The 18,785-nt window shown below is 46.9% G+C and overlaps 1 protein-coding gene across 1 annotated transcript in view; it reads left to right on the forward strand.

Annotated features, from left to right (window-relative positions):
* The window catches only part of EHMT1 (euchromatic histone lysine methyltransferase 1), an 83,209-nt gene that overhangs the window by 23,187 nt on the left and 41,237 nt on the right, over positions 1 to 18,785 (forward strand). The window contains exons 3-10 of the mRNA XM_035891910.1: positions 134 to 690; positions 3,306 to 3,347; positions 10,587 to 10,764; positions 12,738 to 12,874; positions 13,772 to 13,960; positions 14,682 to 14,762; positions 16,793 to 16,913; positions 18,654 to 18,785. Of these exons, the coding sequence (XP_035747803.1) occupies positions 134 to 690; positions 3,306 to 3,347; positions 10,587 to 10,764; positions 12,738 to 12,874; positions 13,772 to 13,960; positions 14,682 to 14,762; positions 16,793 to 16,913; positions 18,654 to 18,785 (1,437 nt within the window). The remainder of the gene's footprint in view (positions 1 to 133; positions 691 to 3,305; positions 3,348 to 10,586; positions 10,765 to 12,737; positions 12,875 to 13,771; positions 13,961 to 14,681; positions 14,763 to 16,792; positions 16,914 to 18,653) is intronic.

The following is an 18,785-nucleotide window of genomic DNA, read 5'->3' on the forward strand; positions in this document are numbered from 1 at the left end:
AAAAAGCAGTTTTCTGGGGGAGAGGCTTGCTCTTCATTAGACACTGTAAGTAGCTAAACTCTTTGGAGTTTTGATACTGCTTGTGACCCTTCTCTTTCTCCTTTCTTCCTCCTTATCCTCCCTCTTTCTCTAGGGTTTAATGCCATGGCTGCAGATGAAAGTGCTACAGAAAAGCAAGCGGGGGAACCAAAAATGGCAGTAGACGGTGAAACCAATGGATCCTGTGAGCACAGTGAAGCTGGTAGCCACCCAAACCCAGCTAAAAACACTCAGGACAATACGAAAGTGAGCCAGCAGGACTCTAGTACTAAATTAAATAGGATAGCAGAAAATGGCATTTCTGAACGAGATGGCGAGACTGGGAAGCAAAACCATATGAAAGCTAATGACTTCACGCAGACTTCTGTAACAGGGAGCAATGGATATATTCTAACCAAGCAGATGGCACAGGAGCAACCTCTAAGGACTACCAGCACCTTTGCTTCTCTCACCGGCCATGCTGCAAAAACTCTTCCAGGAGGAGCAAGCAAAGGGAGAACTGTGGGCTCCTTTTCTCAGATGCAAGCCACGATGCCAACGAAGCTCGGGGAGGGCAGTAAGGACATGGATGCTAAAAAAGCCACCGCTGCTAACACTGAAGTCAAGGTCCACAGAGCACGGAAGACAATGCCTAAACCCACCCCTAGCCTGGTAACGTATATGCCCAGCAGTCAGTGCTGCTGCGATTGCTCTCGGCTTTCTCTGAGTGCGTGAGAGAGACACCTTGCTGCACGGGAACACGCGTTAATTCGGAGGTGTCCCACTGAGTGGATTGGTGTTTTTTTTTAATTTTTTTAATTTTTTTTTTCTCTTCCCACAGAGAGAGGTGTTAAAATAGAGTCACATGGCCACCATCAGCCCTTTCCCCCAATGTGCTTCTAAATATATAATTGATCAATTACCTCCTCCAGCAGATCTATGCGAGATGCTAAATGGCCTTTCTCTCTTGGCTGTATTGCTCATCAGCTGTCTGCTGAAATCCAGACCTGCTTGTGAAACAAATTAGATTCCTTACAAGTTCGACCCAGAGGAAATTAGGCATAGCATGTTAACTGGAGGCTTCTCCTAAGCTTGGAAGCTGTCAAGAAGCTGATGCATTAGGCAACTTGATTGCATTGCCGAATCATTATTGTAGATGATGTTTTCTGTATGTTGCCTACAGTAATGCAACTTGTTCAGAAACCTTCACTTCCAGAATCCTTAGGGGTGGATTTACCATCACTTAATAAAACAGAGCTCTGCCTTTTTTTTTTTTAGGAGGCAAAAGGAGATGTGAAGTCATCTGGTGTGTTCATATTACAGAAATGGGCCTTTCTTTGTCTTTGGCCAAGTTTGGTTCTTTTGGTTATTTTTTTGGTTCTTCTGCCAAAGGTAGAGAATAGATACTGGAACAGGCAAATCTTCACTACAAGCCCTTGGTCTCCAGCACTAAACAAAGCGTTGCATTTAGCTACAATGAGCTGGATCCTCTCATTGTGCTATGTCTAATGATGGAGAGAGTCTGGCCTTTAGGTGTCCTGCACCTAGGTAAGGAAGGGGTTGCAAGCCCTGCTTGGCAATGTGAGTCACATCCAGAAATAAATGGGAATTTGCCGCTGCTGCAGCGTTGCAAAGGTTCGTGCAATGGATTGCTGTTAGCTACCAGCGTATTACGGACCAGCAAACGCAAAGTGATCCTCAGATGTCACCCACGTGTTGCAGCGCAGCAGTAATGTGATGCAAAGGTCTTCAAAGCTGTGAATCGCTGTGGTCTGGAGCAGGGGAAGAGAAGAAAAACAAAACAAAACAAAACAAAAAGATGGGTGGCACCTTGCCAGCCACAGATGGGGAAAGGTGCCCTTGGCTGCGGCACCACCTGTGCCTCCGGAAGCAGGTGGGAGTCCAAAGAGCACATCCAGATTACAAACCTCGTGGGCGCCCAGCCTCAATAGTAGGGCAGAAACCGCGCCTGCCATGATTTCCCAACCATTCTCCCAGACCACTGATTTCCCCCTCTGTCTTCCCCTGATTGCATTTGAATTCTCTTGCTCTCGCAGCTCTGCTGTGTTTTCTGGCTAGCAAGCAGGGAAGCCCAGATGCAATACATGCAGCCTGATGAAAATTTCACATAAGGCTGTCTATTACCCAAACAAGGCTTTGCAACTGAAACTGCCTCGCAGCTTTCCTCCAGCAGCGTGTTGTGCTCTCAAATTAGGCCGGGCAAACACCCAGACCCTTGTGGAATTTGACAGGGAGAGATCTCTTGGGGCTGAGCAATTGAAAGAGGTAATTCCCTTCTAAAAGATGACTGCTAGGTCAGGAGGGAGTGTTTTCTTCATTCATATTTTATGATACATCAAAAGGATTTTTTTACGCAACCCCTTGGGCTTCAAGGTTTGTCTCTAGAAAGCTGCGTGCAAGGTTTGCAAGTGCTCGCAGCGCTCTGTTACACGAGTTGCTGTGATGGAGCTGCTGATCGTTATTTGCTCACACGGTAACAGCAGCGTCAGAAACCAAAGACTGCAGTTGTTGGGCCACTGGAGAAAGTGCATAGCCTGTCCTCAGCACCTCTGGCCATTTCCCTTGGGCTTAAAATAGGGAGAGAAACAAAATTCAAAAGGGTGGTGAGAAGAGTCCGTTCCCATGTTCTCTGCTCAAGCCTCTGCATCTGAATGTCAACCCAAGATTTGATCTCATTTCTGCAAGACAATAAACCATCTGTTTTGTTCAGATAATCACTACCTAATTTTTCCCCATTGTCTTCCCAATTTACATGCTATTTTCTTTTGAGTGGCTGAGTCCTTGCTAGTTGTCATTTTCCCATCCTGATTATTTCTTTGTTGAGCTGCGTATAAGAGGCTCATCAGCACAGCATTGCAGGAACTTCTCATGCACCAGCCGCCACGTTCACACCTTTTCCCCTTCAAAAGCCACCATGATAGCAGGTGCTGTATTCCAGGAAATAAATTGTGGAAATCACCCAGAAGTTGATGCTACAGGACACAGTGGGGGTTTTTTGCTAATATTTTTTAGAGCATTGTTGTTTTCTTGGTAGACTGTTCTTGCAGATGTGTTGCCTGGGAGAAGCCAGCGGGGCAGAAGGTATTTCATTGCCTGTAAAGTATAAATGTTTGTTCACCCAGAAAGCCACTGGGGCCAAAAAATTATTTTCTGTAATCCAGTAGTTGTCAGGGGACCTTGGTAGCCTTTTCCTGCACGTGTGGATTGGTCTTTGAAAGGAAGAAAATAATTTTCTCACAAATTTAACCAGCTTTTTCTCTGTTTAGGAGTTGCTTCCTGAATTGGGATCGAAGCTGAATCTGAAACAGGTGACAATTTTAATTGATGTTGTCGCATGTTAAAGTGGTTTTTGAACAGAGACCTCAGAAGAGTTGTTGACGGCATGATTTCTGCTCCCCTTCTAACACAAATGCTGCACCTTCAGAAGAATTTTCTTTCCTTCTTAACCCGTTTACAACCCTATTAAGAACCCAGAGGTTTCCAGGACCAGGCAACAGACTGAAAGGCAATATGTGTGCGTGTCCTGAGCTTGGAGAACGCCCCTCCTGCTCAGAAACTGGAGTTTAACTGACTTAATGTCATTTAAGACATGTCTGGAAGGGATAAAAGATGATAGGCAGTGAAAGCATCCCATGGCTATTTCTTGCAATAGGAGGAGCAGAGGGCTGAGCTGGGAAGCCCAAGTTACGTTTCTGTTCATCACTTGGTGACCACGAGGCTGTAGTTTGAGGTGTGTGTCTCTGGTGGTATATTTTTATGCTGTGCAGAGGACTGGATCAGGGGAACTTAACTGTCACAAGAAATAGTGCAAAAATCTGTGAAATTAGTATCTTAGCCTGCTTCACAGTGTGAGCCCAAAACGTAGGGCACTGATTTTAACTGGGGGAGACAAACCCTGGGCAGAAAGGAGGAGCTCGGAGCAGCAGACGCTTTGCTTATGTTGGTGTTCCTACCAATATTCATCAAATGATACCTTTAAGCAGCGATGCTGCTGAATATCTGATCCCAGGACCAGTAAGCTGCTTGCTTTCTGTGTGCACACAGGTGTTGATGGTGCTGTAAAGTCTTATTTTCCGTGTCGGTGCCCAGCAGTGCTGCGGCAGTGTGCTGACGTGGTCTGTGGGTTGCTCTGCAGGAGCTCCTGGTCTTGTGTTCATCTCTTGGGGCCAGGCAGGTGGTGGTTGGTGGTTTGCAAGTGTCTGGGTTTGCTCAGCAGGCTCAGACCCTCTAATGTGCAGAAGACTCAAAACAAAGGTCAGGACCTAATGGCGATGGGGATATTGTCTCCTTGGAGGATGGAGGAAATAAATGAAGAGTATGGAGCATGGTGAACTAGAGGTCTCCATCTGATTGCAAGTGCTGCTCTCAGCTTGTCTGATCCTAGAAGGTGCACCCATCAAGGACCCTCTCCAGGGGGGTACCCGGGTGTCCACAGGCAGACTGAAAGTGTGAAGTCCGTGTTTGCAAGCTTGGCCACAGATAAATATCCCCTATGGGAAGCCTCCTTCAGGAGTGACGAGGCCATAGACTGCCGCTGGACTTCTCATACAGAGAGTTTACTGCAGAGGGAAGTACAAAGTGAATGTATATTGTGTGCGGTACTTTTAATTTCTTATTAAAGAAAGTTGTGCTCCTGCTGCTGACATGGCTGCACCAGCTGTAGGTGGCTGCCCCGGCTGCCGACCACAGCCCACAGAAAAAACTGTCCCGGTCCCAGGTCCCCAGCAGACCTATTTCTGTCAGGCGGCTTGCTGTGGAAACTGGTTTGAGCTACCCTGTTTCTTTTTGAGTGCTGTGTGGCACTCCCTTCCCTCGAGCTGCTTGATCTAGGAGGGGACAGGGAGGAGGAGCGGGGTCTCCCCTGACCTGTCAGTGTCCTCACCTCTGAACTACGCTGGTTCTGACACCCATTAAATGCAGGTTTGTAGCCTGGCTGTAGCACAGCCTGCCTGGCAGCCTAAACCCATATGATCTTGTGCAGATACATGACCACGCACAAATCAGTGCAATTGTTATCAAGTCACACCGGAATTGCTCTTCTAAACGGGCAGGTGTTAATCTGCAGATAAAAGGGTGTTAATAGGTGGATCAGCCTTGCAGCTTGTCTGATCTAGACGAAGACCAAAGCCCTGCAGGTTTCTTTTTGTTGCTCCGAGGTAAGGCTTAGGCAGGGGTCAGGATCGCCCAGCAGCTACAGTGAAATTCAGTAGTAAAAACTATAATTCTGCAGCAGCGGAGGAAAGGGAGAGTAACACCACTACAGTTCCTACAGGCACTGTCATCTGCTTGTGATACATTTTTTATAGCAGACCGGTATTTCTTGCTTAAATGTCATTCACCAGTTGTTAGAGGCAGATACCCCTGGGAGCTGCTGCTTCATCCTGTTCACAGGCAGTGCCTTGGTACAAATCTCGTTTACCCCTCCGCGTCCGACTGATGGATAGAGAGAAGAGGGTTGCTCTGTGACAGCTGCCGTGTTGCCCAGTGACAGTGGCACTTAGTTTAGTCCTCCTGGCTAGTTGGCTTTGGTTTCAAGCACATACTGTGCCGGAGATGAAAGTCCTTAAAAGACAAGAAATGAAACAGCTCGTTTGTCTACGCTGGAGATGGCTTCAGGTGTCGAGAGCGAACGGCAGTGCTCCTGCAGCGCAATTCAAAGCTGCCCGGCTCCGAAGCAGGGCCTGCAGGACCTTTGCCAGTGTCCTTGCACCAACAGATGGAGTTCTGGTCTGCTTTCTCTTCGGTCGTTGCTAGCTTGCTTGCTTTGGTAACGGAAAGGCCTCTTAATTGTGGAGCTGTGGGAAGAATGCCGTGTGTGGTCTGTCGAACCAATGCGGGGTTTAATTAGTAAGGTTTGTTTGTTCTGTATATTTGCTTTTGGAATGAAAAAAAGAAGGAGGATATTCTGTCTTTTGCCATTTTTAGTAACTTCTCCCTGCTGCTGTAGGGGACTTCTGTGCCAATAATAGAAACATGGTCGATCCCATTAAAATGTAGAAAGCACTTGTGTTTAATTTTTATAAACACATAAAATACTGTGTTCTTGTCCCAGTCTAAGCAGTGTTCTTGACTATTTTTCTCACAATGCCTGACATAGGTTTGGTCCCATTTTTGCTGTTTCCATGCACAAGCATCTCTGGAAACGTTGGCCTGAGCCTTGGAATAGCTGTCTTCAGCTTCTTGACTGTTCCTTCAATATGCCCAACATGAAATAGTGACTTTACAGCCTCTCGTGTAGGATGAGCTGACACCACGTGAGAAGCTGTGAGAAACAAAGACATTAACAAGGCAGTTTCTTTCTCTATCATTTTTGGTCCTTTTTTGGTCTCCAGCAGTCCACACGTGTGGTGGTTGGGACAACATGCGAACACAGGGAGTTCAAACTGCATCCTGGAGTTGCCTTTGCACAGGATTCTCCTCACTGAACTTCTCTAAATCTGTAGATGAAAACAGAACTGTGCTTGACTGTTAAAAATCTAAGTCTAATTGGGGGTAAAAGAAAAAGATCAGGGCTGTTTTGGACAGGGATAACATACAGCAATGGAGTTTATTTAGGATCAGGAATAGTGCTGCTCGCCCGTAATTTTGCTGTTTGCAGAGGAACCCATGTAGGTGTTAGATGAATGCGCCTCTGCTCTCTTGAACGTTTGTTGGTTTAAGTGAAGGAGGATGATCTCCATTCAGTTCCTGAGCAGAGGAGTCTGCTGAGTTAAAAATGCAGGCAGCTCAAAGCGGTGCATACCCTCGTTAGTATTCTTAGCAGATCAGCCCTTGCCCAACAGATCACTGAAGCCATGCATTGCTTTCCCGGGGTGGTTGCTTCTGCTCCAGCATTACCAGTCTGGCATTTTCCACCTTTAGCAGGGGACTTTGGATCTTCAGGAAACAATGCAGGACCGTGGTAGGATTTGTCACAGCAAATGAGTAAGATGTTGACTAGGGATCAGCGCCGCTGGGGTCTTTGAAGCACTTGCTATTTGCAACCTCCTTTGTTTGTGCTTTGCCAGCACGAGTGTCCTCTGCTGGGGAAGGTAAGAGAGGCTGTAAGCCAAGAGGCAGGAGTTTGCTTGGATGGGTACTGGGCTGCAAGCAGTGTTATAGATAGCTGATGGATGCTGTGCCTTGTGCTAGGAGTGGGGAGGGCAGGAGGAACCCATCCGTCATGAAAGTGGAAGAAAGTGGCATGTGACAGGAGCATTAATTGCAATGAACTGTGCCAGTGACCGCGTAGCTCACGGAGCTGGCTTAGGGCTGGGTCCTACCAGACACGGGCTGGGGCATGGGGTGGCAGGGCTGGAGGGAGCTGCTCTGCCCGCCCTGCCTGTTCTGCAGGAGAAAACGCTGAGGTTTTCCTTGGGACAGCCTTTTCCCTAGCAGGAAACTCACTGGAGCTAAATGGGTGTACAGCATTTTGAGAGGTCCTCTGGTGGTGCTGGGGGTTTGCAGGTGGATCTGTGAGCTTTGTGTTTAAATGAATCACTGTAATTTTTTTGTTTCTGTTATGCTCTGATAGGAGTCTGTTGTGCCCCGAATCCAGCACCCACTTGCCCCGCTCCCAAATGCACAGCCCATCTTTTTCCTTTGCTTATTTTATTGGAACCTGCCCTCCTCTGCGGAGAGGAGTCAGGTGCTGGTTGTAACCTGGGAAGCGAAGGATGCAGAATATTTTTACGAGGAAGGGCCTGGGTATGCTTGAACCAGCGTGATGGGATTTTAAGGAAGTTGTTTCCCAGCAGACCAATGTGCTAGATTAGCAAAGACTTTTTCTGGGAGTGTTTACATTTGGAGCAGAACATGCAAAGCTCAGAGTAGGGGACTAGGGTCAGCTGTACCTGCTGTACCTACCGGCTTGAGATAAGGAACAGAGACCTTAGAAATGGGAAAAAAGTTTCATCCACTAAACGCTCTACTTGCTCGAAGGGCAAAATTTAATAAGAACAGCAACAATGTAACTCTTACCCAGCTAGGAATGGAGAAACATTGTGAGAAGACTGTGTGGACTGAGTATGTGCATGCTTTCAAATCTTTACTCATCCTTTTTATTACAATCCTTAGATTTAGGATTATTTATATACGTGTGTGATATATATGTATGATTTACTGCTGGCCTGCTCAACTCCCGTCCCATCAGGCTTCCTGAGAGCTCTGGTCACCTCTGCAGGAATTCTTGTTCTTTAGCATTGCTGCATATGCCTCCCAGTAATAAACCAGATCTCACAAGGCTTAATTTGATTTTAAAAACTGTTTTACCAGAATTGCCATGAAAAAGTCACATTTAACAGTTGTCATGCAGCCCTATGGAAAATCTTTAATTTATTTCCAAATTGTAATTACGGGGGGAGGGAAAAACCCCAAGCTAATAACATACTACTCTTTCATTTAAAATGTGATTATGTTCTTCCAAACAGTCTGGCATGGTCTGAGTGTGAATTCTTGATGTTTGGCAGTAACAGTACGTTTTATCAGAGACCAGTTGCAAGAACCTGCACTTAAAGGACAGAAAAATGCAGCCCTTCTGTGCACTTGTTGCGTGAGATCTGCCTCTCCTGAGCTCTTTTTTCTGATTTTAAGTTAAAAACAGAAAGCAGTGGATGTTCCAGGGGACTTGGGAGTTCTCAGAACAATGCTGTAGCTAAGAGTTACCGTTAACCTTTGGATCTATAAACTAGGGACTTCTAAGAGGTAAAAATAGTATTGTTGAGACTATTATTGGCACACTGCGCCCAGCACTCCTGACGTACATTTTTTTAAGGGGAAGAACAACTGGGAGCAGTCTCAGGAGTGATCCAATGCCCAGCAAATCATCCTATGGACACTTATTTGCTCATTCTGTTAAACTTACTGAAGAGAAAGTTTTAAAAAAAAAAAAAAAAAAAAAAGAGTTGCTAATAGTCCATAAGTATCTCCTTGGAGTGAGAATTTCTGATTATACAGGGCTTTTTAATTTAGTTGAAAAAGCGTAATGCATTTAATTATTTGACAGTGAGAGCAATTAAGCATTGGAACAACGTATCAAAGGATATGGTAGATTTGTCGTCTTTGAAATAGTTAATCCAAGACTAGATGCCTTTTAAGAAAAGATGTGGCAATTCAGCTATAAGTTACGGGCTTGGTGCAGGAATCGTTGGCAATTTGATGGCCTCTTGATGCAGGTCATTTTTGATTATCATTATAGCTTTTCTGTCTGCAACCGAGTCCTCGCTTTCTGCCAGCAGTGTGCACATGGCAGAGCTGTAATTAGGAGAATCAGTCACTTCCCCGTTTGTTACTTGAAAGCAGTCTCTGAGAGTACTTATCTGAACCTGGACTTTAAAGAGTGTTTTTATTGCTTGCTGCTTTTTTTGCCTTTCTTTCTTTGCCTGGATTCCTCTTTCTTTTTTGGCATATCAGCTGTTGCTTCAAAAGTCCCATAAGAAGTATTTTTCTGCAAGTGGAGCAGCACTAAAACATTGCCACTGCAGAGCTTGTAACCTGCGAACTGTGTGCTTGGTTTTCTGGAGCATCTCTGCCAAACCTGCTGGGGTGGGCAGATGTCTGGAGAGGTGTGGATGCAGCTAGGTTGTCTGTTAAACGCGTAAGAGGGCAAATCTGATGTAAAGTGGCAAATCAGCGTGGCAGCGTTTACCCCACTCTCTGTTGTTACAGTCGTCGCTGCAAAAGGTGCAGTGCTGTGGAACATGGGGCTGTAGGAACCCTGCTTTCAAGCCTGAAGGTGCTGGATGAGACTTTGCATTGAGTACAAGCTCAAATCGGAGCGGGTGCAAGCTTCCCTGGGGCCTGGCTCCAGCGAGAGGGACTGCAGGAGCAACTACAATGTTCTCTTGAGCCTGGTCAGGTTTTCAGTAGGAGCTTGTAGCCTGCCCTGTGTTTGGTGTTGCAACAGCTAGGTCGGCAGTACCTGTGCTAGCTGGTTTAAGGTAAGCTCAGGCAGGTGTTTGCTGGGGCAGTGGCAGCACTGTATATGCCAGGCACATACCTTCCTTGCTCGTGTTTTGTTGTGTGCTAGGCTAGAGGTGGGAGACCGCAGCCTTTGCTAAGCCTTGATTGTGCCAAACGCTGTCCAAAAAGAAGGATCCCTTCCCCTTGCTGCCCAAAAAACTCCCCCTTGCTGCCGCCTCTTCCAAAGTGTCTCTGCGAGACTCAGTTCTTGTGCGTGCTTGACGTGACAGCCGCACGTGGGGCTTGTTTCAGGGAAGAGGTGCATTTGTTGCATCCATTCGTCTTCTCCGGAGCCACCCAAATGCCTGTGTGAATAGTGTCTGATCCTTTTCATTATCTGCAGTTGCTTTGGATCTGCCACTCTGCCTCTGCGAGGTAGTCTTCCAAGGCAGCAGCCTTCAACAAGGGAAGGAGCAGCAAGCTGGGAGTGTTCTTGCAGTTTTTAGGCAAAGTAACGTGCTAGAGGAGGGGCTGTGTGCTTTTGCTTTGAATGTGTGGTCTGTCTTCAAATGAAAGTGATTATCTTTGAGAGAAAGGAATTAATCTTTTTTTTTTTTTTTTTTTTTTTTTTATGCAGAGGTTCAATTTAACTGCATTTTGTTTTCCAGCATGCAAGTAAAGACCCCAAAGATGGGAGAGACAGCAGAGATCAAAAAGAATCCAAGGAGGAAGGCAACAAAAACGTCCTGGAGTTTGGGAAGCCGTTGCCGTTGCCCTCTCTCCCGGGCCTTCACCAGTCACTACCTCAGAACCAGAGCTATGTGGCCACCACAAAGTCGCAGACCGGTAAAAAGGACAGAGTTAAAATTCCTAACAGCACCTACCTCTCAGATGTTGTGTGTATGTGGTTGAGTGGGAGATGAGGCAGCAAGGGCTGAAACCTCTGTTAGTACCTTTTTTCCACTGAATCTCCTTTGGGGTTTCCTTTCCTGCTGGCATCAGTAGGGCTGCTGCCATAGACCATGTTTGACCGATGCCCTTTCATCCAGCCTCTGCTCTGCAAGTGGCCAGTGCACTGCAAGTGGGATGCTTGTGTCCTGTGGATTCCCTTCTGGTCACCTCTGGATGTTGCACAGGGGTATGTTCTTGCAGTCCTGTCTTAAAGCAGTCTCCCAAGTGACATCCACTGGTTTTCTGCTCTGCAGGGAGCATCTGCCATGCAGCCCTTCTTGCGCCGCCTCGTTTCATGGGGTGCGGGTCCCTGCCAGGCAGGTGGGCAGGTCAGCATGCTCCATCAGTGTCGTGGTTTAACCCGACTGGCAACTAAGCACCATGCAGCTGCTCTCTCACTCCCCCCCTCCCTCAGTGGGATGGGGGAGAGAATCAGGGAAAAGAAAAAAAAAAAAAGTAAGACCTGTGGGTTGAGATAGAGACAGTTTAATAAGAGAGAAGAATAACAATAGTAATAATAATAATGATAAGAGAATATACAGAATATATAAAACAAGCGATGCACAATGCAATTGCTCACCACCCGCTGACCGATGCCCAGCCCGTCCCGAGCAGCGTCCACTCTGCCCGAGCTGCGATCACTCTGCCCACGACCGACTGACTCACCCCCCCAAGCATGACGTTCTATGGTATGGAATAGCTCTTTGGTCAGTTTGGGTCAGCTGTCCTAGCTGTGCTCCCTCCCAGCTTGTTGTTATGCACCTGGCCAAGGAGGAGAAGCTCAAAAAGTCCTTGAGTAGTCTCAGCACTTCTTAGCAACAACTAAAAACATCAGTGTGTTATCAACATTATTCTAGTACTAAATCCAAAACACAGCACTATGCTAGCTACTGTGAAGAAAATTAACTCTATCCCAGCCGAAACCAGGCCATTCAGGCACCACCACACTGAGGATAGCTGAAAGTTTCTGTTAGAGGAGATGCTTTCATCCCATCTTCCCGTGTGGTATTCTGAAGATGTTTCGATGTTTCTGTCAATTCTGAAGGACTTTGTCTATTGCCACAACAACTCCTTACCATGAACCTCAGAAATAAAATTAATTGGGTTAACAGAATTTTTTTGAGAGGTCTCTTCATAGAATTTTGGTGAAATTTCATCGTAGTGGGAGATGAAGAAATGCTTTCAAGGAGCAGGTAATACTGGTGCTGAAGCTGGCTGCTCCCCGCTGTATGCTATTCTTAAAAGAGCCCGCACGAAGCATCCCTCTGATGTGTATTCACCAAAGGCAGCATCAGGCAGTGAGGTGTGATGACTGATTTGATTAGAAGGCCAGGAGGGGGACTTAACAAATTAAGACCTGATCAAAGTAGTGAAAGGAATCAAACAAACTTTCATAGTAGGTGTGAAATGAGGTTAAATGGCAATGGTCCTTTATTTAAGGTACCGTTTCCCCGTGTGTTCTTCAGTTACTGTACGATGGTTTTCATTGTAAGTTGGTATTATTAGTCTTGCAGTATCTATTTGAGCAAGTTGGATTCTATTCAGCCTCCTACGGCATCAGCCATACTGCCAAATGCAGACTAATTTAAGGATTTGATATTGTCTATGGTGGTATAGGGACCAGAAGGAACATGGAGAGGATAACTCAGAATTTGGGTGGGTTTGCAGCACTGGCAGAAAGCTCTTTGTGTGTTTGCACGTATATGTGTGTTGTCTTTTCTTTGACTTGTAAATAAATTAGTTGGGATGGGAGGCCTTTTTCTCAGACCATGAACTCAAATGTGGTTTCCCCCAGTACAGCCTCTACTCTCTATCCCTTCTTTTCATTACCAAGCAAACTTCGTGTTTCTTTTGCTTTTCTTTTCCAGCTGCTGCAGTATCTCGAAAGAAAAAACGAAGAATGGGAACCTATAGCCTGGTTCCCAAGAAAAAGACCAAAGTGTTAAAACAGAGAACAATGATTGAGATGTTCAAGAGCATAACTCATTCCTCTGCGGGTGCCAAGGTGAGGGGAGCGCTGAGCCCACTGGACATCTTTGTTGTCACCATGCCCATCCCTCGTGCTGGCACACCAACCCCATGTATAGGTGCAGGAACGTGCTGGCTTGTTACCGTCAGTGTCTTCCATTCTGAGTCTACATCTTCCCTCTGGTGACAGCATCCTGCTGCCCGTAGCAGCTGTGCTGCTTTGAAAATGACTCTTTGAGGGTGGCAGTTCAGATACCAACTCCTAAACAAATGTTTTCCAGTGAATGTTCCCCTTCTGTCCCGTGAGTCCTGTGGAACTGGAGAGATTTCAGGCATACCCCATGTAGTAACCTTTTTATTTCAGAGTCCTCAAGGTGACTGTTTGAAGCTGTACGGCAAAACAACCAGTTAATTAAAAAAACTTTAGACAGGACTCACTCCTGATCAAATTCTGCTTTTGCTGCAGCCCATGCCCTGAAGTTTTGGTCTTTGAATTCAAGGAAAACAGTACTAGGCTTTCATGGAGTGGAGTGAAGATCCCTCTCTCTGATTTACCTTCCCTTTCATTCCCTAGAAACCTTCTTGCACCCTTGGTATGCCACGGTGGAGCTGCCCTTCCATGTTTGAATTGGACTGCAGGGGTCTGTCTGAAGGCTCCTGCAGAGCAGCCCTCCCTCCCCTTAATGCCTCGTACAACCATGAGTCTGGGGTGGCTCCTCATGGCTCCTCGTTCCCCAGGTCAACAGGGTTGGGTGACATGTGGCAGGCTCTCAGGCTGATTTCACTGGCAGCCCTGAAGAGCTCTGGAGGGACGTATAATTAGCCTCTGGCAGCTTTAAGGCTCCTTGCACAGAGGCAGCCTGGGATGGATTCAGCTGCTCTGTCCCATGAATTGATGTTCTCTTTGTGGCTCGTGTGCTTGGATGACTTTCAGAGTGAAAAGGACCTGGGTGATGCCAGCCCTCACGTGAACGGGGAAAGCATAGATGTAGACTCTGAAGAGGAAGACTCTGATGAGTTGGAGGAGGATGATGATCATGGAGCAGAACAGGCAGCTGTGTTTCCTGCAGATGATAACAGGATCTCTAAAGACAGTGCATCTGATGCAGACAACGCCAGAAAGGTATTCACATGCCCTGTGCAGGGCTTGAAGGAGCAAAATGGGACACTGTTTGTATGCATGGGGTCAGAGTGGCACAAGTTGAGGCAATTTCTACGTTTTCTTAACCTACAAGATGGCAGAAAGCACAGCAGTGGAAGTGAGGCTTGTTGATGACCTTTTCTTGCTCCCCATTGCACCTGTAGCTCGGAAAATGAGACCCTTTCCCATATTATTGGCTACTGTCCAGTGGTACCCCACCTACGCCCCAGCTTCAGCCCCTGCTACATAAGTCTGTGGTCCAGTATACATGCAGAACACGTTTCATTCCGGGATTTAATGAACCAGTACAAGATGTTTTCCTAATCTTGCTTGCAACAGACTAGTAAAGCTAAACTGGTTTAGTTCATTTTTTCCCAAATCACAATCCATAGTGTAGACATGAGGCTGTTCCTGGATAATTACAGAAGTTAAGATTTGGTTTGAAAACTTTCTTCCGGGGTTGAATTTTTTTTCCCCCTGTATTGTCCTCATGGATGTACCATGACCTCCATTAACAGCCTTGGAGTTCTTGTCCTGGAGAGGAAATCCTGTAAGTGCATGTGCAGGCTGGCGCTGGGCGCAGCAGGATGATGGGGGGATGCTCTGTTGGGTGGGGGGCACAGCAGGATGATGGGGGGATGCCCTGCTTTGAGAGACCTGACCTGACCAAGTCTTTCTGTCCTCGGGCAAATGGTGGCTGCAGCTTGATGATGGTGACTCTGAGGAGGAACAGGAGTCTGGAGAGTCTGGGGAGGAGGAGGAAGATGGAGATGAGTCTGACTTGGTAAGCCTGGCTGCTAAATGCATCTTTCAGCCTTTGTCCTGTTGATAATAATTTCCCCTTTGCACTGCTGCCAGAAAGAGAGAGAGAAGTGCTGTAGTTTCACATCTCTTTGACAAAACTCCCTCCTGAAACCACCCGAGCACAGAGTATTGTTTCCACAAGGTGCTTAACCCTGATCCGTGATACAATTAATTGCTTTCTGATGCTAATTAATGGGCTTTTGTTTGTTGTTTTCAACAAGGTGTTGACTGCTTTTAATCATTTGAATGTTAGTAGAAATATTTAAGGGTGCTTAAATTCTTCAGATGCAGACTTGGCAGAGTGGTGGGAGACAGCAATGTTTTCTTAACAACCTGAAGCTCAGCACACCTTTTCGGAGCCCAGGTGGAGTTGTTCACAAATGCATTGGCCGAGCCCACAGCCTAAATTCACAGCAGTTGGACGCGCCACCTCACCGTACCCAGATGAGCTGGCAGCTCTTATCAGGGAGACGTACAAAGAGCACCCAGACAGATGCTCTCCCTAGGAGTTGTCTGTTTAGTGCTAGGGCAAGAGCTTCACCAGGTGTTGGTGATTTTTAGATAGCTGGTGAAGAGAACCTGGTTTTTATTTAAATTGTTGTTCATTGACTGTCTCTGCCCCCCCCCCTCCACTTTGCTTTAAAATTTTGCTCCCTTTCCACAGCACCTCAGTCATCTTGAGAAAATTCTTGGCTTGATTTTCTTGAGTTTTTTGCTGAAGGTAGAAATGACTATACCAAGTGAATCGTTGAAGCTCTTTATGGTCTTGTTCCTTGTGCTCTGACACTACAGGAGCCAGAGAGGTTCAAGCAGCAGGAGCTGCGTAGCCTGCCTTTTTCTTTGGGTAGCTGAGGCCAGTCTGCAGCGTTAGGTCAAACCAAGGGTTGAGCTTGCAGTCGAGTCCAAACTCCCAAGTCATATCTCCACATCCTAGACAGTGGTTTTTGCTCTGTTCATATCTGGTGAGTCAGTTGGTTCCCCAGAGGGAGAGTGGCTCAAACGCAAAGCTCTCCCCCACAAGCACTGTGGTGCAACTGATGTAAGCCACGTGGCAGGGTACAACCGAGCCCACGCTTGGGGATGGTTATCAGGGGCAATGTAGACATGCCGCAGAGCTGCCCCGGCAGGCCAAGGCTCAGCGCCACTTTTGCCTGGCTTCATTCACTGTGAAAGCAAGGCATGGTGCAGCATCGGCTTCCTCTCAAGGTAGGGCCTGATCCAGCCGCTGTTAACGATGGCAGGAGGTTTTGCATAGGCTTCGGTGGGAGATGGATAAGCATCAGGAGCTAGCTGTTTCAGTTCGAATGTGAATTTTATGATTGGTGCTGGGAAGACTGCCTTACAGGGTCGGGGTGCCCGCGTCCCTGTTTTGATGTTGACTTTGAAAACCCACCCCAGACAACTGTATTTTTTAAACCAAAACCCAGAACCTGTTTAAGTTCATATGTGTATCTGAATATTTGCTGCATGATCAGTCGGTGCTGACGTGCTGCCCTATACCTTGCTCAGGGAGAGGGCTGGTCTGCAACTGTAGAGTTCAGTTCCCCAGGGTCTGTTCCAGCCCTGTAAGGTGGCTCTTCAGATGCAAGGCAGATTTTTGTTGGCATTTTCTAGCATGACTGTGAAGCAATGTGAATATTTTAGTTCGGGGGGGGGAACAAAACAAACCCCAAAGTTTTCTGGGGAGAAGCTAAAAGTGTGCCTGCATACTCGCATTGCTGCGCGGAGGTGCTCAGCTACTACTGCGATGAGTGTGGTGTTAGAGCCTACATGGAAGAGAAAGTGAAGCATGCACTATTCAAATGACAGGAAATACACCCACACGTGTGCTTATGTTTCCTTTTGGGCTCTATAAAGACATCTCAGCACCACTTGATTTCAAACCCCCAGTCCTTGAGGCCTTTTTGCATAACTCAAGCTGCGAGAAGGCTCTTTCACATGGGTGCAAAGGACTGCTGGGACCCTGATACCAACATGCCTTACATGCACATGGCCTCTCTGATTATTCAGAGCTCGGAGTCCAGCATCAAGAAGAAACTGCTGAAGAGGAAAGGAAAGACGGACAGTCCATGGCTGAAACCCACCCGCAAGAGGAGACGGAGGAATAAAAAGAAACAAGCCAGTGTGCTAGGTAACTAATTGTAGTTTCTTCCTTAACTACACAGAAATTAGCCTTCCAGGTGGAGGGGTAAGGACCTGAGGCCCCCAAGGGGCAGTGGCTGGCTTCAGAGCTTGCTCTTCCTTTACCAGGATGGGCTGTATGATAAAACCAGGGTGTGAACTAGCATCTCTCTGGCAGTAACTGCTGGTGTGCACACTTCAACAGCAGAATAAATATGAGGTGGCTTTATACTTGGCATGCTGGAGGAATAGTTTTTTGTTCATGAACTCCCTTTATTTTGAACTCCCTTTATTTCAGAGTATCCAAAATGGACCTCGTGGACTCATGTCCATGTGGACTTACGTCCCATGAGCTCGGGGAGTGTGGTTAGATGCAGAAGGGAAAGGAAGTACCACCCCAGTATGATGCTCAGTTGCTTTTGTATGGATGTTTGTCCAGCTGAGTGGAACGCGCAGGTTGTCTTTGCTTATTCTGAAAGCACCACAACATTTGTAATTGGCTACCTCTGGCCTATCTCATGGTGTGGACGTTGTTCAGGTGGTCATTCATGTTTGACCTAAGCTACCCAGCACTCAAAAGAAGGTTTCAGTGGCCTTTGTACCCTGAAAGCTGTGGGATGGGGAGAGCCAGGAGCACAGGCTGGATCTGATTCTTCTTCAGGAAAGCTAATAAGATGGGTAGAAAAAGCAGATAGTGTCTGAAGTGATGCTTCAGCTTTGTTATTAAAGTTTCACACATCCAATGCCATCAAAGAGTTTATTCTGTGTTTGCTAATCCTTTGCAAACAGGCCATTTTTTTTTATCAGCGGAGTTGTGGCTGCTGCTGAGCTAAATGACCATGTTTCAGCCTCTGGTCTGTGCCTGGGGTTTGTCAGCCATCTGGCTTGCTCCTCTTCCTCCCAAAGCAGCCCCTTTCTCAAGAAGAAGTGGGGGCCATTGATCCCTTTCAGGGCAAATAGCTAATTCTTCATTTCTGATACAGATGCCTTTTCCACCCCTTCAGTAAAGGTGGCGGCCAGTCCTTCAGGCTGATGCAAGTCTTTTGGCCAAGCCCAAGTGGGACAAGCAAATCAGGAGAGAAAGCGAAGTCAAGGGAGTGCAAAGAGATGAAAATTCCCACACAGGCTCCAAGGGGTCCCCACGCAATCTCTTCCCAGTGAGGGATCCCCCATGCAATCTCTTCCCAGCAACAGCTTTCTTCACTTTCAGCCAGAACTTGGCTTTTATGTTTTTTTTCCCCTCCCATTAAGCTGAATGTCACCTGTCTCGCCCCTTCACGACGTACACGATCAGCTGGTTCGCTCTGCCTGGCCAGAGTGTACCTGGAGCCCTTTGCAGCACATTGGCGGCAGGAGGATGCACTGAGCCCCGGTTTCATCCCTTCCTTGTGCCATTTAAGCTTCTGCTGCTGATGCAGTACGGCAGCAGGCAGATGTGCCTTTCAGAGGCGGAACTTATTTGTCTCTTTTCTTTTTTTTTTTGTTGTTACCTACCTAAGTGGAAGTCTAAAATCTGTCTGATCAGACAGAGAAGGAAATAAGAGATTAATCGTGCCATATATGCCCAGATGTTGCATTTTCATAATTCTATGTGCATCTGTACTCATGGCCTCTCTTGAGGAGCCTGCATACAGCCTGCTCGCTTAAATATGGCCTTTACATGCCACATGTGCTTGAACATGATTTATTTATTTTACTGTAATTTAATTTTTGTTATTAGCCATGTAAATATGCATGTATTTCCATCTAGGTGCCGAAGCCTATAAACCGCCTTTGGGAGGCAGAGAGGGCCCCGGCCAGGAGAACAGCATGGAGTACATGGAGGTGTCCCTGGATTCCCTGGATCTCCGGGTGAAGGGAATCCTCTCCTCGCCAGCGGGAG

This window comes from Egretta garzetta, unplaced genomic scaffold, assembly GCF_000687185.1.
Source record: "Egretta garzetta isolate BGI_Z169 unplaced genomic scaffold, ASM68718v1 scaffold143, whole genome shotgun sequence".
Lineage (NCBI taxonomy): Eukaryota > Metazoa > Chordata > Aves > Pelecaniformes > Ardeidae > Egretta > Egretta garzetta.